Source organism: Larimichthys crocea, chromosome X (genome assembly GCF_000972845.2).
Source record: "Larimichthys crocea isolate SSNF chromosome X, L_crocea_2.0, whole genome shotgun sequence".
NCBI classification, from domain to species: Eukaryota; Metazoa; Chordata; class Actinopteri; family Sciaenidae; genus Larimichthys; species Larimichthys crocea.
The window spans coordinates 9,246,275-9,271,268 of record NC_040020.1 but is presented as its reverse complement, the minus strand read 5'-3'; the positions used below and the strand labels follow the sequence as shown (position 1 = coordinate 9,271,268).

General features: G+C 44.7%; 1 protein-coding gene across 8 annotated transcripts in view; it reads right to left on the bottom strand.

The window, feature by feature from the left end:
- grin2bb (glutamate receptor, ionotropic, N-methyl D-aspartate 2B, genome duplicate b) overlaps positions 1-24,994 on the bottom strand; it is a 100,567-nt gene that overhangs the window by 18,816 nt on the left and 56,757 nt on the right. For all 8 annotated transcript variants that reach the window (XM_027283303.1, XM_027283305.1, XM_027283306.1 and 5 more), the window contains 7 exons: positions 16,330-16,600; positions 13,441-13,633; positions 5,936-6,050; positions 5,592-5,797; positions 3,789-3,960; positions 1,688-1,841; positions 567-692 (listed from right to left, as the gene is read on the bottom strand). In XM_027283303.1, coding sequence (XP_027139104.1) covers positions 567-692; positions 1,688-1,841; positions 3,789-3,960; positions 5,592-5,797; positions 5,936-6,050; positions 13,441-13,633; positions 16,330-16,600 — 1,237 coding nt within the window. The remainder of the gene's footprint in view (positions 1-566; positions 693-1,687; positions 1,842-3,788; positions 3,961-5,591; positions 5,798-5,935; positions 6,051-13,440; positions 13,634-16,329; positions 16,601-24,994) is intronic.

Below are 24,994 nucleotides of genomic sequence, written 5' to 3'. Positions count from 1 at the left end.
ACTGTGGTTGCCAGAATTTTACCGTAATAAATACGGTAAAACCTTTTCTATTATTACAGTATATTAATACTTGGGTGTTTAATTCCATATCCTAAAATGTCTGTAGATTTTATGGAAAAAAAACAACCAAAAGATCTAAAAGACTGTAAAATATGCTATTTAAATATTACAGTGCTTTACCGTACAAAAATCTAATATAAAATACTTTATTCTGTATAAATTCACTTAAAATGCTGTATAAATAAAGATATAACCTTTTCTAATATTACAGTAAAAGGATGTTAAGATTTAAGGTATACGGTTGGCGTTTTTATTCCATATTTTAAAATGTCTGTAGATTTTACGATGACAGTAAAAGACCGTAAAATATGGCATTAAATATTACAGTGTTTTACTATATAACTGTCTCTAATATATAAAAATCTACTTTTTTCTGTATAAACAAAGGTTTTGAAACAGTGTTTTACCATATACAGGTAGAGTTACGTCGTTGCATATTTTACTGTCGTGTGTGTGTGTGTGTGTGTGTGTGTGTGTGTGTGTGTGTTGTGTGTGCGTCCTCTCACCTCGGCCATCTGCCAGACAGCGATTGTAACCGACCGGGCTGAAGTACTCAAACACAAACACAGCCACGGCCGAGACGATCAGCAGCATCACGAACATCATCACCCAGACGTCGGCGCTGAAGGGCTCTGAGACAGAGAGAGGAGTCACAGGAGACAGGAAGTTCATTAAAACAGACGATATAAAATCAGCCTCTGGTATCGGCAGGATTGTATTCAGACATTCTGTACTTGTCTGGATGAACTCAGGAGCTCTGATTGGAAGGCAGGTAGGTGTGAATGGACTCATGTACTCATGTTGCTTTGCAGTTTTCACACACAGACAGAATAGACAAACACCACAGCTGAGGCTTTCGTCTGGATCACATGACCTTCATCAGCTGAGGAAACTAACTTTAAAAGGTAACAGCATCAACGATCCTTTTTTTAACTAAATGTAATCAATGTATTTACAGTTAACTCCTGTGCTTCTGCTGCTGCTTCACATTAAAAGTCTATTTCTATTTCACTTATAGTATTTATTATTATTATTATTGTTAATGCTGCTGTGCATCTTTGTCTCTCTTCTTCTCTAAACTCATCCGGTCTCTGCAGATGTTCGTCCACAGTCTCGACCTGCTCTGTATGGAAAGTGTTTCTCATGGCGTTCATTTAAAAAACGACTCCCCTTTGATTGGGTTTGTTCGACCGGCTCCGTGACCAGATACAACCGGTCGAAAGAGAAGCTGCCAAACGAGTTGTTTGCTGCAGGGAGCCCTGAGGTATTAAACTGCATCTGCTGTTACCACGGTAACCACGAGCGATGCCAAATCGAGCAGCACTGAAATCTTCAAGATGTCAACTTTAAAACACGAGTGTGTGTGTGTGTGTGTGTGTGTGTGTGTGTGTGTGTGTGTGTGTGTGTGTGATAAGACTGAAGAACCACTAAATGGACCTTGAGGTGAGCTTGTTTTGTTGTTCCCAAAGTCAAGAGTTAAACTTCAATCTCAGCTGTAGCTCACAAAATAACTTACTACGCTGCAGAAAAACAGATCCTACATAAACGTCTGTCAGTGGTCATATGTGTGTGTGTGTGTGTGTGTGTGTGTGTGTGTGTGTGTGTGTGTGTTGTACGTCCCGCTCACCGAGGAAGGCGGAGGGGGAGACGGTTCCGTTGCTACGGGAGACCATGACACTTATCCCCGTCTCGATGAAGGGCACAGAGAAGTCGATGACCTCCGACCTCTCCTCGTTTATGGTGAGCGAACCCACCGCCATGTGGGCGTTCTTCAACACCACCTGATGTTTCGGCCGGAGACAGACGGACACAGAAGACGGGGGAAACAGTAAAAGGTCAGCGGTGATGAATATTCTCTGGATCGCATCATCTTTGATAGAATGGAAGCAGGAGAAGATGTCGGATTGTTGCTACACTGGGTCAGCGCCCGACTTCCCGCCAACCGAGCGTCCCTGAGCGTGTTCAGGTATATTTAGCCCCGAAGTTTCTGCAGCCTCGGGCCAAGAATAAAAATGTAGCATGAAAGACTGTTAATAAGGGAAATGTATGTCAGAGTGAACATCCTACGCTCTGTTTTCTCTATTGTTTGTTACACTTCTTCATCGCTCTCTCTCTGTTCTCTCTCTCTTTCATTCAAATTAAATCATTAGCTGCTTACTTAGGCACTGAACGTCACGGACTAATGCATCCGTGAATGCAGCCGCTGCACATTTGCACAGCCTTTCCCTTCATGCAACAAATAATGTTGTTTTTCTTACGCCGCACATCTTAACTCCTCGTGTTCTTGAGATAATAATAAAGTCACTTGTTCGATGCCACAATCAATTAAGTTGGACATCGCATCGACTTGTAAAGGCAGCATTGTGCTGGATGCCTAATGTGTGCAGGAAAGAAGTGGGTCTTTCCCCGAGGCGGATTCTTCCTCTCCATCTCTGATTAGGAGCCTCATTGTCCTCCTCTCCTCCTGAGTTTTTTTTTTTTGCAGAGCTGATCACAGCTCCCCCTCAGGCCAGGTTGTGGGGAACAAGTGCTCGATGGCTGACAGAGACAGTGAGAAGCTAACAGAGACATTCAGACAATATAATTAGTCCCATCGTAAAGATAAATTCCTACAGGCACCTGAACACTCTCCTTGCTCGTAGCAGCGAGAGTAGAAGTATTAGATTACATGTTTACTCGCTTATTTAATTGGTTTTCTGGAAAAGCAGCTTCGTCTGTGCATTGTAAAGTCCAGCCAGTTGCTGCCCCAGGTGAAGGAGTTCAAGTATCTCGGGGTCTTGTTCATGAGTGATGGGAAGGTGGATCGGCGAGTTGGTGCGATGTTGGCGGGAAGAGGCGAAGCTCTCGATCTTCCAGTCCATCTACGTTCCAGCCCTCACCTACAGCCATGAGCTTCGGGTGGTGACCAAAAGAACGAGATCACAGATACAAGCGACTGAAATTAGTTTCCTCCGCCAGAGATAGGATGAGGAGCTCGGAGTAGAGCCTGAGGTGGTTCGGGCATCTAATCAGGATCCTCCTGGGTGCCTTCCTTTGGAGGTGTTCTGGGCACATCCAACTGGGAGGAGACCCCGGGGCAGACCCAGAACCTGCTGGAGGGACCACATAGTCTAGCCTGGGAACACCTCGGGATCCTCCAGGAGGAGCTGGGATGCGTTGCTGGGGAGAAGGACATCTGGAACGCCCTGCTAAACCTGCCGCCACTGCAGCCCGAGAGAAAAACTTTTCTCACTCACAAAATCACAGATGTTAAATTTGGTCCCTGCTATTTGAAGCAGCGTCACTTTTGTTTCTGTGTCATTATAAATAGTGCCGCATGTCTTCAGGGAGGCACGCTGAACGCACCAGGCGCTTAAGAAGATGCTTAAACGGTGGCTGGGACTCCACCAGAAACAGACCTGCAGTCATGCTGAACATTCTGGTGTTTAAGGTTTACTCCTGCATTCAGTCACTCTGCTGGTTCAGTAAGGTTTTCTGGCGAGGTCTCCTGCGGCGATCCGCCAGCTGTGAAATCCACGATCAGCTGATTTGCCAGCAGGTCTGTATGAAATCGACCAAACTGTCAGGTTGGTATTTTAAAGCTGTTAACACCCGATTCACAAAGCTGCTGCTGCTTTCTAGTGTTGGGCTGGACTCCGAACAAGAGACACCTAAAAACATTTGTCCACTACAGATACAATAACCTGAGTCATCGTTCATGTGTGTAAAATAAAGACAAACGTTCTCACCTCTCCGACCATGCCGTTCCACGTCCCGTTCACCTTCTTGCCGTGTTTGCCGTTGGTCACCAGGTAGAGGTCGTATGTGAACTTGACCGCCTTGGCGATCTTCTTCAGGATGTCGATGCAGAAACCTTTGCAGCAGCGCTTGATGTAAATCCCTGAATCGCCCGTCTGGTTGCTGTGAGGTGGTGCGGAGAGGAAGAGGAAGCAAAAGTAGGAGAACGAGAGAGAACGTGTTAGAAATCTGATGTTCGTCTGGATTCAGGTGCAGAAAACAGACAGGTGTGCTGACAGGATATAGGTGCAAAAACCAGCACATTGTCCACAACAACGTCCACTTGAGGCTGGCTCCAGAAGTGAGTCAGTCTCCATAAGTCCCCATGTTCAAATGTCCAACTTCACAGCAGAAATAAACATGTTTACAGCCTGGTACAAAAAACAGTTTTGGTCTCTGTAGCTAATTTCCCCGTTCATGAAAACTGTACTGAGGGTGAATTTATATACAACTCACCTGTTCACATTATATTAAGGCTTAAAGTTATGCAGGATTAAGAGCGTGGATGCTTTGACTGACAGGTGGATGTCGTCACAGACGGTTCGTTTGAGCAACCAGGCGTCATTCAGCGGAGGCACGACTGCCAAAATGGCAGCAACCAAAGCCGCCACACTCAGAAATCTGTAGACGACGTCACGGATACGCGTTTATTCTTTACACCGTCAGTGAAACCATCGGGGTTTAAATGTGACAGAAAATTTACAGCTTTTGTCATTGTCAAACATTTACCGGTTGCAGCTTCTGAGTTGTCAGGATCTGCTGCTGCTCTCTGTCGTATACGAGCAACACATACGAGACGGTATCATAAACTATCGTATATCGTAGTTATTATTTAATTTGGGGCTGTGATTTCGGACAAAACAAGACATCATCTTGTGCTTTTGGCATTTTCTTTTTTTAGACCAAATGATTAATCAAGAAAATAATTATAACCCCCTGCATAACACGGTAAACAATGAGTTTATGTATCTATCTTATCCAGCTCTAAGACTGAATCAACACATTTCTGAGACGAATCCACATCGAGCTCATGGAGTATTTTGGGCTGGTGAGAGAAATCCTGCATATATTCTCTGTGGCATAGTGCTGCCTCTCTCTGAAAAGGCTGTGTGTGAGGATGTGTTTGAAGGAAGAGACAGACAGACAGACAGACAGACAGACAGAGAGACAGACAGACAGACAGACAGACAGAGAGACAGACAGCGGGAAGAAGAAAAGGGGAATAGGAGAGAGAGCAGGGTGAAAGATCAGTCAATAAAAAAACCACTGAGCCAGAAGATGTAGGACACCCTCAGGAGATTTCAGGTAGGCCAGTGATAGAAAAGGAGGCCACTGAAGAAAATTCATTATCACACACCAAGGAGAAGTGGATAGCAAGAGGGGTCAGGGTGAAGAGACATCCGGGAGGGGGCGGGAAAACAGTGGCCGAAACCAAAAGACGATGATCTAGTTAGCAGTGGTGAGGCGAGCGGAGGTAATCACAGCACACCGAGGGATGATTTAAAATCCAGAGATGAAAAAGAAGAAGCGGGAAAAAAACAAAGAAGCCAAAGGGGGAAAATTCACAGAAAAAGTACAATAATTCATGAGTGTGAGCTTTGAAGACACAGCACACCAGAAAATGTAGAAATCAATACGTCTTTATTGCAGTGTTCTATTTCTAGCACTCGAGTCTTTAATATTTATCCAGCAGTAACAAACAAATCTGAGTTTGGAGACTAAAGTTTGCACCTGTCAAACCTCTGAGCTCTCACCTGAGCTTGAGTTGTTTACGGCACGGCACGGTGTTCCTCATGCAGGTGCCGCTGAGCGGGTCCACGTCCTCCACGATGACGAACGGCGCCTCCTCCAGAGTCACGATGGACAGGTGGTCCTCCCGCTCCTCCGCTGCCGAGTACAGCTCGAAGCGAGGCCACACGTGGTACCTCATCGTCAGGGAGCCTCGCTCCCACTTGCCAACCTGTATGTAGTGAGTGGGAGGAAGGCTGTGTGATATACAGGCTAACTGTAACAGGTACTTCAAGTGGCAAAGAGGAGAAGAAGCGACAGACGGATCACAGAGGGGAGGAAGGATGAGGAGGACAGAGGACATGCTCACCCTGTCCCACTGCCTGTCTTTGTCCAGGAGAATGATGACCAGTTTGGGGAACATCTGGTGACCCTCTTCGCTGAACGACAAGTTTCGACCTTCAAATGTTACATTCATGAGGTACCTAAAATATGAAATATGAACAGAATCTATAAATACATAACGGACGTATGATTAAAATCTCATTTTCAACCATATATGCAAACACAGCGCTGACATATTATCACCCAGAAAACAGCTGCTTATTTACACATCCTGCAAACGCACATTAGCATTCATTAAAAATCATATTTTCAGGCCATCTGCTGAACAGAAATCAAACACCGGCTCTGCTTTGTTTTTTTTTTAAGCTCTGTTTTTGGTCGCCACCACCTCCACCGTGCCGTTTGGTGCCGAGCTGGCCGTACACGGTTTGGTGATTTTTTTAGAGCGGAAACACAGACGTCATACGGCGAACGTACTCGGAGCGGTGGGAGAAAGTTCACACATAAAAATCAAGACTTTTATAAATATTCTAAAACGTCTTGCACGTTGAAATATCACAACGCGAACGCTGGCTGATACTTGTAATGACTCAGTGCTGTCGGATATTCAGTTCGGGTACTTGGCAGTGAAATACTTCAAATGTTCTTTGGTGAAATGTGTTGGTACATGGTTCAGAAAGTACTGTCTGGAGAGGTTTAATATGTGGCGCCCACGAGTTTTACATCTACTTTGTTGATCTTTGATTACTCTCTTTGTATTTTATGTATTTTAAACTTTTAAAAGAAGATCCTCGTTTCACACGTCTGCGGTCGGTTGTTCCCATAGCGAGATTTACTACAGCTGCAGGTAAAATCAGATGTTTTTATTTTAATAGTGTGATGATGGTCTGGTCAGAATGCCAGCAAGATGCTTCCCAACGGAGGTCGAGTGCATGAGAAAGAGAAGAAGCATCCTCGGTGCAACAGATGCTGCAGAGAGCTTCAAGGTGGCTGTGGCTCAGGAGAGGAGGGTCATGATGACAGAGTAGCATCTGGACACAAGTTTGGGTCGAGTCAGCTGCGTGAGCTGGGTCGCCTGAAGGAAAACACCCAAAAACATCTGATGATGATCACTGAAGATGTGTCCAGACGTACCAGTGAGATATATTTAGTGTTAGTAGTAGTATCTTTATGTTTTATCCACTTTTAAAAGACCATTTTAAATCCTAGTAAGGTGAAGGTATATTTATATTTCAGAATCTCAGAATTCACGATCACACCTCGTACAGACGGAGAGATTTAAAGAAGGAGCACAGAGATGTGAGAGAGCAACAACAGACCAGGTGTGAGCAGGTGGAGGAGAGAGGACAGGGCGGAGAGAGAGAGTGTGTTAAAGCGCCCGCGTGAATACACATCACATCATATAAGTGTGTCAACAAGTGTACAGCAGTGGAAGATAAGCTGGAAACATCTCGCCTCCTTCCCTCACTCTTCCTCGTCCTGGTCTGTGGGCTGCCGTCACCATGGAGACGCTCTGCCTCTGAAACAATCCACCGGAGAAATAAATATCTCTGAATGCAAGGAGTGTGTGTGTGTGTGTGTGTGTGCATGTGTGTGTGTGTGTGACGTGGACGTTTTTACTCGCCATCGTCTCAAACCAAGTCAACAGCGTGAAAATGAGACAATAAATGTATTCACGATGAGCAGCGGGGCCTGAAACTTACCCAAGATTTTATCGCAAGTACCTCCTACCAGAACATTCAGTATCTCTATCGGTAACGTCTTGGAGTATATTTATATCCCACCTCACACACACATGCACACACACACACACACACTCACACACACACTCGCACACGCACACCTAAGTAGGCTGCATGCTTTGAGCGAGTCAATAATAAAACTCGAGCCTCCGTGAAATGCCTGACATCGCTGCATAGCGGCTGGCGAGCGTACCAGACGTGCTGTAATGTGCGTGTAACATGGGATTAGACCTGCTCATTGTAATCTCAGATTGAATGAGGGGGGGGACCAAAAACATCGAGGCGGTGTGGGTGGAGGCTCAGGAAACAGGAAGGTGCCCAACTTGTTGCCGCCATGGCGACTCATGTGACCACTAACTGCCTCTCTCTCTGACGTCCAAGCCACACGCGAAAAACCCGCAACATGTGAAACACACGGAGCCTCTTAACCCCAGCATAATGTGATGTAATGTGTTGCCATGGCACCCACAACCACAGCAATTTCCATGCAATCAGCTGCGTTGCCATGGGAACAGTAATCTCACCCGAGAGAGGGCTGGGTTGAAAGAGAAAAGAGAGAAGACAGAGAGAGAGAGAGAGAGAGAAGGAGTATTTTTCTGTCTAAAGCTGAGTGTTTACCCGCTTCCCCCTCACGCTGTCTTTCACTCTCACATCAATCTCCCCGCCTCACCTCGGCGTGGCGCCTCGGTGGGATTCATCTCGCCGTACATTAACCTGTGCCTTTACAGGAACCGATGCACGCTGTGAATTTACAGCAGAGGAGGCCGCCCTGTTTATCATTTTGTCTGTCTGTACTATTGATGTGGCTTTTATGTGCCGTCTCATGTCAGTATTCCCGTCTGACTCGGCTGGAAGAGGAAAAAAAAAAAGCGAAGCAGCAAGCTGCTAACTGAACCTCATGCGGCTTCATCACAGCCATACGCTCGCCAACTGTTCCCCGACTAATCACTGGCTTTGAGGGGGAATTTATTTTTTAGTTACAGAGACACTGAATCATCAGCGGCGTCATGGACACGATCCCTCTTTTACCCTCTTTATTTTCATTTGATTTGACTTTCTTTATGATCAGATGTTGAAGCTGCACGTGGTCGCTGCAATGCAGGGATGCAAACATGTGTGTCACATGTACCGACTGTATCAGGTTTGACTCATGATCCAGGATGACGGCATGCAGGTCGACTGTAGAATATGGTAATTTACGGTGAGGCAGAGCACATATGGTGGAAAAGCTGTGCCAGTATCTTTTTACAGGGTGTGATTACAACACAATTAATATTTCCAGTTTACAGCAGACACACGGTGTTTAGCGGATTTAATCAACACAACCATCGACAAAAGAATCTGAGTTAAATCCAGTATCCGCAACCAAGATTCAAATTTGTTTCGGTGTGGTGAATCTCGGCAGTCCTGCCTCCACCGGCTCCCAGCTTATCCAAAAATGGGCAAAGATGCGAGGCTGAGGTTGTTCAAATAAGACACCCACCTGTCAATCAAAGCGTCCACGCTCTTAATCCTGCATAACTTTAAGCCTTAATATAATGTGAACAGGTGAGTTGTATATAAATTCACCCTCAGTACAGTTGTCATGAACGGGGAAATTAGCTACAGAGACCAAAACTGTTTTTTGTACCAGGCTGTAAACATGTTTATTTCTGCTGTGAAGTTGGACATTTGGACATGGGGACTTATGGAGACTGACTCACTTCTGGAGCCAGTCTCAAGTGGACGTTAGAGGAACTGCAGTTTGTGGCACTTTAGCCGAGGTTACTGCTTAATCGTGACAGCACATTTACCGTCTGGTTTAATTTCAGAGGCGGTGTGAAGGTGGAGCACATTGCATCAACACCCGTCACCTTCCTGCATCGGCTTCACGGAGGTTGCTGCTTGATTTCTACTCAAACATTAACGAGTTGCTGGTTGCACTCGTCCGACGGCGTAAACACACTCAGAGCGTGATGTGGACTGCACATAAGAAAAGATGTAAGGTCCCGAGTCTCTTTGAGCTGTAGCCTTTAATAAGTGAGTCCACAGGAGCTTCATGTGATCTGGGTCCATAAGGGACCCCCGTCGTGCAGCAGACATCAGACAGGCTACCTGTGGAGTCTGAAGAGACGGAGCTCCGTATCACAGAGAGCCCTCTTTCATTTCAAATGTGAACAAGGGCGTAACAGAGCAGGGCCGCTGACCTTCCACCGTCTGCGAGCCTCAAACACAGACGTGTGCTCGAGGTCGCGTGTGATCGCAGAAACAGTCGTTAATAAGAATTATATTCACATAGAGAAGGAGGTGATTTACCACACGGTGAGAACCAGTCTAATCATTTCTCTGATGATCTCATACTTGTGACAACTCGCCAAAGCGTACTTCAACACAACGGGGAAACTACAACAGCCGCCGCTCTCCTCATTCACCGCTGACGGCGCCGGAATGAGCTCAGGATGTCTCTTTATTATTATTATTTCTGACTGTTTATCCAGGCTACACACACCGGACGCCATCTCTAGAAAAACTGGATTCAAGAGTGCAAACCCGAGCATCCATGCTGAGGCGAGGAGAGATCTCAGACTACAGAGCGGTTATGGAGAGTGCAGCATCATGTGGCTGAATGAACTCACTTCGGACTCGCCGGGTCAGCCCAACTCGGCGTCTGTCTTTCAGCCTTTTATTTCACCAACCACTAAAAGTCAGTCCCACATTTACTCTTGTCCGGCGGCTTCTTGCTCGCTCACTCTCTCCTTTTCTCTTCTTAGCTTCCTCCGTCAGCGTCCTCTTCACTCTCTTCTCCTCTGCCATCATGTCCATAGAAGCTGCTGAGCCTGGTTACCTCCTCTTCTTCTTCCTGGTAGTCCATAACGCCTGTTGGTACAAACACTCAGTCCGTCAGCTTGGCGGTGAGCTCAGAGCGACGGGTACCCGTCGCTCTGAGCTCACCACCAAGCTGACGAACTGAGCTAACAGCAGCTACAGCTGTCAGCAGTTTACTTCACTGTCCATCATAAACTCTGTAAATCACAGAGAGTTGAGGCGGAGCAGCCGGAGGACATCAGAGGGAAAACCAGAAAACATTTCCTCCATAAAATATGATCCAGTTTCACCAGAATCAGTGAAATAGTTGCTGCTGTGTGACTTAGTGCCGTAAAGCGTTACGTACTTCTCCCGACCCGGAGCCCAAAGTTACATAGTGTGAGAACAGACGTACGAATGACAGAGACACCGTTCAGCTGATCACAGGTCAGAAAATGTTGGAAGCTTCTGACTGAGCGTCTTCAGACATGAAAACAAAGATATTAATCATCTCTTACATCATATACCAGTGCGGCATTTATATGTATTTGAGGGCGAATTTGAACGTGAGCGCACACACACACACACACACACACACAGTCAAACAACATCCTGCAACAACATCCACACAAATAAGCCCCTCAGCGCCTCATCCAAAACCACTTGGAGCACATTTTCTCATTATCCCGGCGTTCCTGTCCTCTCCCGTCTGACAGGAAACAATGGATGGCCTCTGGAGCTCTGCACACGTGTGCGTGTGCGTTTGGCTTGTTTGTGTCGTAGCGTGTGAGTGTATGCATGTATATTTACGGATGCATGTTTGCGTGTGTTTGTGGCCCCCCATAAGGTCAAGAAGCCCCTGAACAAATCTGAGAGCGTGACTCACTGGGAGCCTCCCATCTCCGTCCATCAGCGCTGACGGGATGGCATGCTTATCCAGGGTGCGTGCTGCCCGCTGTGGCCCGCAGCTACACGGGACCGCGCAGAGACATATGGCCTTATTATTGCTTCTGTCTCTGGGGTCGAGGCGATGGAATAGGTGGAATTATGTGTGTGTGTGTCAAGCAGCTTCTAGCCTCTGGGGTCACCACCAAAATCCACCGATCCACCACATTCTCCACCTTTGCTCAGTCGAATGGAGAAAAATTGAATAGCTGGTTTGGAAAACACACAAACACACACTCACAACAACACACCGCACATGCACACACACTCACAACAACACACCACACATGCACACACAGCGTCCCAGGTGTGTGCCTGAAGGATGATTGAGAGCTAACCCAGCGTCTGAAAGCTCCCTTTGGGGACTGAAATATTCATGGCAGCAGTGTTATTGTTATCTCAGTCCTGTTGGTGGCGGACTCAGAGTGCCCCTGATATTAAAAACAGAAACATGGAGTCAAGACAAGAGCAAAACTTACAGTAATACATCAACCTCAACTCGGAGATTAATGCGGTGGTGGCAGGGGAGGAGGCTGCATAATGTTTTTGTAGTTCTGATGCGAATAAAACAGAAAATATTAAATATTAAAGTCAATGTAAAGGTAATTTCTTTCTTATATATGTTGGAAAATAGTTGCTGAAAACATGTGAAAAGACTTTGAACGATATGTCACTGAAATGTGGAGTTAGAGGTTCAAACAGTTTTCAGGATTTTGTGGGCGGTCCTTAAAGGGCGGCTCGATGACACGCTGAGGCCACCCTGAGCAGAGAGATAGAGATGAATTCATCTCAGAGTGTTTGAGTCAGTCATGTCATTTTCTAATCTCTGTTTCAAATACATCTAATAACAAATGACTTCAGTGAGTCGAGCAGTTAAATATCACGCTACAACAACATGTGTGTGTGTGTTTGTGTGCTAATGCTAACCCCGATCTTGTCCTCCGGCTCTTTCTTCGTTAATCCGTTTGTCCCCGAGCGTTCAATTAAGCTGTGGAATCTCTGATCAATGTGAACAGTAAAAGCACGCCCTATGAAGTTAAACGGGGATTTAATTATTGAATACCGATGCTCCTGCTTGTTCTGTAATGTGCCAAAAACAAAACAAGGAGGTTCAGAGGAAGAGAAGACTTCCCTTTTTAAAGATGGCTGTGGGTGAAGGTAAAGATAAAGACGGGATGTTGTTCTCAGGCTCGGTTCGTTTTGTGTTTTCATTGGATAATTAAACATATTCTGGCGCTCCTCGGGGAGCGTGGCTGTATGTCTGCTCCATGTTGTACAACATGTGCTTTATTTTGATAGTTTGAACTTACAGCTGAGAACAAAACTACATTATTTTCCTGTTATTTTACAAACTGCTTTCTTTGGATCTGACTCGTATGAATTAAAAGCTCATCTTGTTGAACTGTGAACGTCACTCATTGCTTCTTTATCAAATCAAAACAATATTTAATCACAAGCACAGATGCTTTCCCTTCTCGCCAACAAAGCAAAAAAAGCTGCAGTTCCTCTAACGTCCACCTGAGGCTGGCTCCAGAAGTGAGTCAGTCTCCATAAGTCCCCATGTCCAAATGTCCAACTTCACAGCAGAAATAAACATGTTTACAGCCTGGTACAAAAAACAGTTTTGGTCTCTGTAGCTAATTTCCCCGTTCATGACAACTGTACTGAGGGTGAATTTATATACAACTCACCTGTTCACATTATATTAAGGCTTAAAGTTATGCAGGATTAAGAGCGTGGACGCTTTGATTGACAGGTGGGTGGCTTCATTCAGCTCCACCTCTAAGACCATTTTTAGATTAGGCACGAGGCGTCGAAGGCAGGTCAGCGGCTCTTCAGAAAGCTCCTTATGTCGCCAACAATGTGCAATAATAACAATGTAAAAAGGTCTTAAATACATGTTACACTAAAAGACTGAGGCTGAAGCGTCACGTCACCAGCTGCATTGTTTGAGTGTTGCAGCTGATGCTATAAACTAGAAACTCAGCAGCTCCCACAGGTGGATGTTCCAGCCCCGAACAGACCCAACATCGTGCACCCTCCCCTCCCACCAACTCACTTCAGTATTTCCTTGGAGTGGCCGGTGTTGGAGCCCTTTTTGTCAGGCGTCCCGAGGCAGCTCGACTTCAGCAGGGTGTGTGGCCCCCGGTCCAGCATCATGGTGGAGGTCGCCGTGGCAATGACAGCCACTGCATCACGTACCCTGGCCTCGATATTGTAGTCCCATTCGTCATACGACACCGAGATAAGCCCTGAAAAAGAGAGAGAGGGCGGTGAGAGGTGTATTTCCATAGCAGAGGTGGAGCGCAGTGGAAAACAGCCAGAGGGGGAAAAGAAATACAAAAATGAAATGAGGCTGAAAAATGAGAAAACACTGAGAGCAAATTAAGAATGAATCAAACCCGGAGTATTTTAATTTGCTCTAAGTGGAGCCGTTTACCTTTCTGTTTAAACAACACAGCTGAATCTGAGCAGTGACCAGGGCTTGACTTTCCAAGCATGAGGATCTGCAGCCTCTCTTCTTTACACCCATAAACAGAGCTGCGTTTCCAGGTCACTCTCCACGGCTGGTTCACATTTGCAAACCTGCCTCGGTGTTGAACTTCAGGAGTGAATGCTTCGATCACGCTCGGCGAGGGGAAAGGTGCAAGAGAGGGGTCTGTTTCCCCGGAGAGATATTTTCTGTTAACGGCGTTCTCGTGTGGTTATTAAATAATCAAACTCACCTCCCTGAGGTTACCTGAAATCAGTATGCACCCTGGCACTGACTGGCACAGGAGAATATTTGCATATATGCAAATGAGCCCATCTGTCACTTGTGCCCACTTTTTTTTTTTTTTACTTACATCATAATGAAATACAGATTTCAGTGTTTTGCTCAACATTAAATTTAATTTACCGTTCGACCTCTGACCCTCTGATTCCCTGTTTGAAGATTACATGATGTCAGTAAGTTAAATACAACAAAGGTGGAATATTAATCCTGTGGATACAGTCGTACATGTGCTGCAGTTCAAAGCATCTGAATCAGTGATGTAATGTTCTGATGTGATGCACTGATCTTCTCTTATGACGCCAGAGAAGATCTGTTGATTGATCGAGGTCCAGATCTTCAAATATCGACATAGCGACCTCCCTCTACTGGTTGAAACGCGGCTATTGCAATTGAATTTCTCTATTGGCTGATGCGTGTCAGGTGACGTATATGGTGGCAGCTTTCATCATCAACCACCACCGGTTGCACAGCGGCCGGTCAGTGTTTTAAACTCCACTGGCTCTGCCGCGTTGAATTCACGGACGCCGCGAACAATTTAACACAGAGCACTACGAGCTGACAGGAAGCCGGACACAGAAACAGCACAGGGAATCCGGTGGATTTTCAAAATAAAACACCCCGTGCAAACTGCCGGTTGTAAAAACAAACAACAGACAAAAGAGAGACAAATGAACTACATAACATATTTACACATGTAGAAGCATATTTAGAAGAACATCAAGCAGGAAAATGACCAAATCTGAGCAATTAAACAAAGTCTGAACGCTTCTGAAACGCTGCCGGTGGAGTTTGAAGTCGTGCAAATCTTTTCCTGTATTTAAATCTGTAAACATCTCTGGCCACGTTGACTGAATGTCTATGCATATAGGAAAGAGTCGACCTGGGCTTGTTGAGGTTCAGCTCCTTGGACCACTTTGCCACAGGCTCGCCCCGACATCCATCAGCCATTAAGATGTGATTCTGAGAGAGAGAGTACAACTACTGCGAAGAAACCAGGGCAATCCCTGTCAGCACATTACATTACACATCGCGTGTCGGACGTTGAATTGTTTGGATTGCTGTTACAGTTAAAAAGATGCTCGATGGCGCGGAGCAGTACGAGGGCAACAGAGCTACACTCGATAACCACGACCGCGCTCCGGATGAGGAGACTGTCAGAGTCACGCTGCAACAGGATGCACTGAGATTTACAGAAGACGGTCTTTAAACTAATAACACCAGAGAGAGAGAGAGGGAGGTGGTTTGGTTAATTTGTTCAAGCGACGATTAAAAACAAAGCATCATAATTAATTTGGCAACGGTGACTTAATATTTAAAATTTGACATGTGGCACGTAACGAGCTTTCTCTGCAAAACGCTCATTAGCTGCATTTTTACGGTGTGATGCTTTGAGCGTATTAAAAACTGACATGAGGCTGTTTCACAAAGACGTTTGTTCTCTTTAGATTAGACAGACTAAGAAGTCATCCAGTTACCTGTGAGGTTAGCAGCCATGTTTCCATGGTAACAACCAGTGACGCCTGCTAACCGTATCTTATCATTTATGGTTTAATAATGTGGAGTGACTAGGCGTGTCGCTGTGAAACAATCAGGAAACAAGCTTTTATTTTGCTGATTAACTTTTGCTTTATGGAGGCCAGCGCTCGCTCACTCTCATTCACTGTCTACGTCTCTGGAAACCGTCATACATAAACCAAAAGGAAACTTCTTCGTGTCACTGTTTCATAGTTTAGACTCAGTTTGACTGTGGAGGTTTGAGAATCTGATTGGCGGCTGCAGCGTGACGTCAGGCTGTGTTTTTTTTTTTGTTTTTTTTTCCAAAAACTGGATCCGGCTCAACTTCTCCAACGCAGGTCATCGTGTTTTTTTGGTGGACACCCCTGCACTCTGCACAACCGCAACTCAAATATATGGAAAAATCTGCACCAGATCCTGTCTGAACGTGGCCTAAGACGACGTATTAGCAGATGCACTGAGCTCTGCTACATGTCTCTGTTTTTATATTTTCTTTTACCCATAAATCATAGAAAATGACAACAGTCTGACTCAAGATGCTCAAAAAGCAAACTGCTTTGTGCAGCGGAAGCGTTTCTGTGTCTGAAGACCAGCGGTTAGATCTAAGTCTGTCTGTCTGTCTGTCTGTCTGTCTGTCTGTCTGGTGTTTGGGTGTACCTGTAGGGAAGACAGAGGGAACATGGTCCGCATCTCCAGCCACCAGCGAGGGCACGATCCAGGTGAAGCCGTAACCCGTGAGGCCCACCGAATGGGCCACCTCGAAGATAGTGGAAGCCTCCTCCTTCGTGCAGTAGAGCAGAATAACTGGACTCTGCAGTTTCTTCAGCTGATTCTGGATCTTGGAGTCTCCGTCGTCCACCGACATATCCAGTAGGAGGACTTCTTCCAGCTCCCAGCCCACAAAGCTGTTCTCGATGGTGCTGCGGACCTGGATGGGAAAAGGGAGATGTGATTTTTTAAAAAGTGTGGGCTGCAGCGGAGTTAGATCCTGAGATGTCTCCTCCTCCAGCTCCCAGATTGCAAAACTGTTCTGTCTTCACACGTCTCCTGAGAGCAGGACACAGTCTTTGATTCCTTTAAATGTAAGAGCGAGATTAGATTGTGTCATTTCCCAAATCTTAAAGCAGAGAAAGAGTCTTTTATTTTTCTGGGGCGATGCCAGAGCACAACAGCACACGGTCAACAGATCATCAGCAAAGAGACGTGTTTAAGACTCATTTATTCATTTAGATTAAAAAAAACATCTTTGTTTCAGTCTCAGAGTTTTTCCTTAAGGTAATCGACACAAAGCTTGAATTATACACACTGAGCAACAGGCAGAACTAAGTATTTTGTGTGCAGTGTATCTCGTTACATCATTTATTTTACTCTGCGCTGAAGGAAGAAAAAGAAACCTTGAACCTTTTATCACCGCTGTCCGATGAAAACCATGTGTCCATGTCCAAAAATATTTAATTCAGGAGGATTTTTCTCAGAAACGAGCTCACAAAATAAACCTAGAACACCGTGATGAGACACGTCCAGCACCAGAAATAAAAATCTATGTTTACAGTCATCAGTACATCGTTATTTATTAATAAATTAATAACGACATGCAGGTTGTTTGGAGCCTGGACTGTTTATGTCCACCTCGTTTAACAAACTACACCGTGAACCAGTTACTGTGAAATTTACAGTAACTAACTGGCAGCTGTTGACAAGTAACTCCACAGTAACTTATTGTTACTGTAATTTTCACAGTAACTCTATAATTACTGTAGTTTTTGACTGAATGCACAGTGTACTACTGTGAAATGTACCGGGCACAAACACAGTAAATTACTGTGGATTTCACAGCTGATATATTCCAGGTTCATGGCCGTCTGACACTCATCGTCTGTCCTTAAATCAAAACTCTAAATATCACTATTCAAAACACACGTCATTGTGCACATGCACATATAGAAAAGCATGCAGCATGTATGTTAGATAACAGCAGGACAGAATAAGATTTGTGATAACTGGCTGCACAAATATAAACTGTTTATAGTTTATACAGATACAACTACAGCAAGTGATACTAGACTCTATATATTATGTGCAGTATTTTCAACATGAAGCTGATTTGACGGCTGTGACTCCCATTTATATGACTAATGTTTTTCCTCTTGAAGCAGGGTGTTACTTTGTTCAAAGGAGAGTCGGTGCTGCAGTGTTATTAAGAAACATGAATCACTGACTTTCAGTAACTTTTTTATTCCTTTCAGACGCGTGTCTCACGTTCAAAGTTAGTCCGGATCTCATCCCGTTTGAGGAGTCTGTTCCCAGCCCTCGAGATAAGGAGGCTGAAGTCTCACCGAGCGGCTGCATGTTCGGCCAATCTGCCGCTTTCCGTTAAAGCGATCAGAAAATGGACCTCCTCGCTGCCCACGAATATCAGACACTGCCAAAACTCATCAAGTTCAAAAAGCCTGGAATTATGGTTTGAAAGCAGACAGCCACGTCCTCGCTTCTATGTTAGGATCTTTTCGTTAGTTTTACAAAGTCCAGCGAGTTAAATAAGCAGGAAATAAAATATCTCAAAAGTTTGCCTTGGTAAGCGTCATACACACCTACTGCTACATGCCCATAGCTATACTGTATATAGTACTTAAAGTACCAGTCAAAGGTTTGGACACACCAATGTTTTTTATTTTTATTATTTATTATCCCAGAGGTGCTGAGCACTCATTTGGATTTAGGTCGGCGATTGTGGAGGCCAGATCATCTGACGCAGCACTCCATCCGTCTCCTTCATGGTCAGATAGCCTTCATATAGTCTGAAGGTGTTTGGAGTCATTGTCCTGATGAAAAACGAATGATGGTCCCACTAAGAACAAACCAGACGGGATGATACATAGATGAAGAATGCTGTGGTCGCCGTGCTGGACCTGAATTCTGAAGAAATCACCAAAAGCATCAGCACTAAACCATGGGTGGGAACCACACATGTAGATATAATGAATTCACCTTCTCTGAGTCTCTCAAAAACACGGCGGCTTGAACCGAAAAATCTCAAATTTGGACTCATCAGATTCATCAAAGTCCAGATTTCCACTGGTCTGATGTTCATTCCTTGTGTTTGGTTTCTTTGCAACCGTTTGACCATGAAGGCCCGATTCAAACAGTCTACTCTGAACATTTAATGTTGAGATGTGTCCTCTACTTGAAGTCTGCGAAGGATTTTAATCTGAGGTTCTGGTAATTGTTGATATTAAATATTTTCCATATGTGTTCTTTCATAGTTCTGAGTCTGTACAGTAGAATGGTTAAAAATAAAAAAATCATATGAACGAGAGAGTGTGTCCAACTTTGACTGCTTCTGTCTGTAATGTGTTATTTACCTTGTTGACAAAGTCCTGGTATCCGGGTAGTACGTGGTGACTATGGAGAAGATGTACCAGTCGTACCCTCCATGAGTTCAACAGGACGGAGGCCTGCTGCTCGATGGAGGACCAAACTGGAAAAAACATGGAGTGGTCGTCCGGAAACCAGAGAAAGACACGCACCAATCAGCAAACAAGGTCATGAGTCATGCAGCATGAGAGAGAAACTGGAAGGTAGGGCACGGAGATTATGGAGCGTGTCCAGCTTCTGCACGCCAGGAACAAAAATAGTTCAGACTTTGTGTTTATGCTCTCTAACTGCATCAGAGAAGATGCAACATTATGACAGATTCTCCGTCGATCTCTGATTTTTGATGTTTTAACAGAGTTTACCTCTGTGCAAAGTCAAAAAGGGTTTGCCAACTATTCATGAATATTCAAACACAGACAAGGTGACGCACTCATTGTCAAGCAGCCCAATCAGAGCTGTGGTAACACGTTAGTATGCTGCAGGTAGGATGGCCACCTGGTCCAGTGATACTGAAGTAGGGTATCAAACGTGTGACAGCGACGACAAAGTAAGAAGTGCTCTTGGAGCTCGGGAGCCTGATGTGTGGGCTAGGATTGGTCAAGGTCAGTCACCCAGTGGAGTGCCAAGCAACTCATCGGGACGGAGGAGTCAGGACGGATTATTCACGAACGTGGCTGTGACTGGATGCGATGGCAGAGGGCGGTAATGAGAGCAGAGTCATCTCAGGGTCCAGAGGCGGACGGGAGGTGTCGGGTCGGGTTTGAACACTGACTGCTGGTTAACCGCTTCATAGTCTGAGTTAGATTAAAGGCACAGTTCAACATATACTATAAACTTCATCTCACTGTTTGTTGGCTCTTATTTTATGACGTTGATTGCAGCCAAAGCCAGATTTCACCTTTGGGACACTAAACTGTATCTTATCTAAACAGTGACAGCATTCATTCATTTTACACGACAGTTTGCAGACGGCAGACGTTACTCCTTCCATTGTTGTGATTATATCCCAAATGCTGAGTCTGGAGTCTGGGGTTTGTCTCGAGCACTCGACGATGCTTCATGACTCCTCTCGTAATGTCTGACATGATTCAGAGGTTAACTGATGTGCTGCAAAGTTTCTGGACCTCTCTCTCCTCCCGACTATCCCTTCAATAGTTGTTGAGATAATTAAGTTAAGGTCCAGCATCTCTGGAGATATTCTAACAGCATCTAAACTAAACTAAAAAATCTGATTTTAAAGACAGTTATAGCCAAAACAGACGACAAAAAGGCGACGAAGAAGCAAACACAACGGTATCAGTTAGAGCATAGAAATGGGAAAAATCTGAATTACTGAAGAGATCTTAGACTTTGCTTTGTCTTTATTTATTACTTCATAACTGTTGTGTGTGATACATGTATTAATCTGTATCGGCCTGTATTCAACAATTAAAAACGAAAAAAAAAGGTACACACCAGGTGAAATCGACCGTTCACGTGTCACAGCATGATTAGTGATGCTTTAAAATTTAGATTGAAGTTCAAACGTTCATCTCTTCACGGCTGTTTACGGTGAGACCGGCTACCGGTGCATGCACGCTTCACCTGTATTGAAATTTTATGGTCGTGATCATCCACGCGTTCATGACCTACTGCGCGTATCCGTCCACTGTGGCAATCGGTCATACGTTAGTCACGCATGCAGGTGGCTGACGCCTCTCAGTTAAGGTGTGCTCCCTCCGCTCTGCATCAAAGCCCAGCTCTCGCTGTTTCTCCACAGTGACAGAAATGATCTGTTACCGACTTTTCACTGTAATGAGGTAATAACACCGCGGTGTCAAGTGATGGAGGGATGGCAGTGCTGGGAATGAGTGTGTGTGTGTGTGTGCAGGCTGGAACCTGATGTTTTACCTCCACTGACAGTAAATACACCTCGCTCGTAATGAAGTGTCTTCGCGCATGAACGACGGCTAAGCACCGTTCACTCCAACCCACACTTCCATCAAACCCATCACTGTTTGAGCATTTCCGCGTCGACGCGCAGAGCTTTAAACGAATTGTAAAGATGAGTGCTACATGTATATTACGCTGACGTTATTAGGCATCGGTGGATCCAGTCATCTGTTCACCACACACACACACACACACACACCCTCCTGTCTCTAAAGGACAAAGCTGGTTTCTTATTGTCATAAAAAATACATGAAAACACAAAACAAACAAAACTGTGCAGCAGAATCTGTAAATACCAGCAGTGCTGTGGATTAATCCGCGCTGAAAATAGTCCTAGCAATGGCGCATTTACTCCTGTTTGAGTAACGTTTGCTAAACGCTACAGTGCCCAGCAGTTTAGGGAGAAGACAGACCCTTTTATAAACTTAATTACATATTTATGACCCACTTCTTTAAGATTTAAGTCTTCAGTAGTGTTACGTCTGTTTCTAACTGGAAACAAAGAGCAAACTCGAGCAAATGGAGCAGCAAACGTCTGAAGGACACTTCTTCTGCACGAGGTGAAGGAGGATTAATTATTTTATTTATTTATTTATTTAGTGTGAATAAACTAAATAATAAAGACAGGACTATAAGCACTTTGACCTCTATGTATAACTGAATAATATAAAAAAGTCTTCCTGGTTCATTGTCATTATGTCTCAGTACAGTACTTGTACTTAGTGAGTATAAAGAGGAGTACTACTGTATGTCAGCAGCTCAACACGTTTACTTCACTCTAAGCAGTACAGGCATCAGAGACACTTAAACACAAACATGTTCATGGACAAACAAATGAAATATAGCATATTAAAGAACTGCAGCATAAAACTGAAAGAAATTAAACAATAAAATAAAAAAGGCTCAGACCCAGTGGTTAACACCAAATATAAGCTGCTGCAATAGAAGAGGTTAATGCGCACTTATCTTACACCTTGCAGATTGAATCACATATTCCCTAATTACCTATTTGTGTGGATGTAGAGCAGGGTCCACTGATGCATTGTTTATGGGAATGCTTAAACGAACACCATTCTGGAAAGTGTTTTACTCTTGTACAGGCTCATAGTTCCATTGCAAGTCCAAATGATATGTTGAGCTGGAAGATTCTTGGCAGAGACTAACGTAACAAAAAGAATTTTGCTAGTTTATGGAACTCACAACCTTGAATTGTGATTAATTGTACAAGTTTTGTAACTTATTCGCTGTGATCCTACTGGAATTTATTATTGTTTTAATTAATTATTATTATCTACATTCATTATTACCAGTTTTTTTATATATTTTTTATTTTGTATAAGGTGTTAAAATGTTCATGTTTGAATGTTTAAATCAATAAAAAAGTGTTTAAAAAAAAACAAAAAATAAAAGTGGCGTGATCACGGCGTCGGAGAGAGCATCTACATCTCATATTCGCCCATGCAGCATCACTAACACTGCAGCACGTATATTGTAACATGAATCATACCAATATTAATCACAACCCACAGCAATTAGTCAAGTATGATCATACAAGTGTCGGATCTGACTGTAATCCAGCAGACCTTCAACACTAACAGCTGCCGGTTAGTACCAGAAACAGGTTTTCTTATAGAGAGTGGTCTTTGTGTTTCAGTACAAAACAAAATATGAGGACTGAGAAACATAGAGAGACCCGTACAGTGTGGTGTAGGATGTTCGAGCAGAGTATTCAAAAGACGTTTAAAAATTAGAAGGTGTTAATGTGACGATGGAGTCTGGTGGGTTTACGTGTAAACGAGTAGATATCTTTGAAGCCTTTCATCGCTGACTTACACACAGCTTGCTCTGGATTTGTGTTTTCCATTTCCTCTCACTTACTCGCTCGCTACAGTATCCATTTCCCCCTCGAAACGCCCAAAACTCCCTCTGTGTCTCGCTCGGAGAGGTGTAATCACTCGTGACACCTAAACCTGCTATCAGAGGGATTGTGAGGGCTCTGCTTACTCTCTCTCCTTCTTAGATTACAGCTAATCCATCACTCAACTTTCTCTTTCATATTCTAATCACCCCCTATAATTTGTGTCCTTCATTCACGCCACATTACGGTCAGTTTTTCCTCCTGACCCCCTCCGTGCTCTCGCCCTGTCTCTCTCCTCTCGTCCTCTGTTTTTACATAATGTCCCGCAGCTCCATTAGTTCATATCACAGAGGGGAGAAGTGGCCTGCAGGGCGCAGGCTGTGTGTGTCATTATGAAGCCGTCCGTCCAGTCCTTCCTTCTTGCCTTGTCGTTTCACATCCCACACAACTCAACCGTGAGCTTAAGAAGAGAAAGGCGGGGGGAGCTCTGTTTGTTGTGTGTGTCGCTTTCTGTGTATAAATTGCAAGTTGCAGCCTGTGGGTTGGTTACGTTTTGTCACATTGGGTAGACGGTTGGAAATGACTGCAGGTCGGACGGGTGTAAACATGTAAAGCACAGGCTGAAAATAAATGTTATGATTCAAAACCTCTGTGCTTATGTCAGAGACTGAACTCACAGACCAGCACACAATTGTTTTAATGAGTCTAAGCCACGCTCTTAATCCTGCATACTTTAAGCCTTAATATAATTGTGAACAGGTGAGTGTGTATATAAATTCACCCTCAGTACAGTTGTCATGAACGGGGAAATATAGCTAAGAGACAAAAACTTTTTTTGTGTCCAGGCTGTAAACATGTTTATTCTCTGTGAAGTGGACATTGGGACATGGGGACTTATGGAGACTGACTCACTCTGGAGCCAGCCTCAAGGTGGACGTTAGAGGAACTGCAGCTTGTGGCTTCACTATCCCACGTCCAAAGACATTAACAGGTTAATCGGTGACTCTAAATTGTCCGAGGTGTGAATGTGTCATGGCGTACCCCCTTCCGCTCTCAGTTTATTTGTTGCATCACATGGAACTGTAACGGGTTTTCAAGTGTACATACATGTATATATTCATTATATCGTGCTATTTATGTCACATAAGTATTAATAAGTAAATAAATATTTTCACTTGTGGCTACAAATGCTAAAATAAGAAAGCATTTGTTGGTGGTGCTCGTCGCTGATTACTGAATATTTTAACGACGTGTTTGACGAATGTGACACCACAGTGTCGTTATCTTTGAAAGATGTGCCGTGTCAAACTCATTTGTATGAATAACGCATGTATGAACCAGAGGCGGGGTCGGATGGTAGTAGGTCGCTGCTTTGATGTGTTTATTGTGTGAAGATGACAGAGTACAGTTAAAGTCACAAACATGTAAATGAATGACAAAGGTTTGGATGGTTTCAGATTCCACTTTTCTTTCCTTCGTGTCGTTTCATCACTTTGCGTCTTTCCGCCGTTTCCTTTCTCATCCTGTCATCCCAACGCTGCGTTTGTGCGTTTGTGTTTTCAGCCTCCGGCGAAGGATCCAAAATAGTCGGGTGTAGTGTCACTGGATCTGCAACAGTTAGCCGCCTCACCCTCCCTCCCTCCGCCTCACCCCGCCAAAATCAAAATAAAAGTGGCGGTGGAGGAGTGAATCACTCGGGAGGTTTTTTATTCAACCTTTGTGCAGATATGGCACCAGGGAGCGAGCTTAGTAACACAAACCCTGTCTCATTCACGCCCCTGAGGCGCTCGTAGTGCAGCCGGCAACGCGAGCGCCGGCGTAACCTTCAGTTGAACGGTGACTCCGCACTGGCAGTGAACTCACTGGAGGCCCAGCGCAGGGTGGTGAATGCACACACTCATCTGTGTAAGAAACACAAACTTTCATCTGAATGCAACATGCTGCCAGTGAAGCGCCGGGGCGCCGCTGCATGATTTAAACCCGTTGCGACAGCGCGCGACGTTCGATTTGGCTCAGATGGTCGCGGACGCGTCTTTGGGATTTGTGCGTCGTCGCTCGACCTCCGCGGCTGCAGTGCGGCGCGTCAGTTCTGCGCTGACTGTGTGAGGGAGCTGCTGGAAGCTGGAGGGCCGCGAGGGCCTCGAGCGGGAGCTGGAA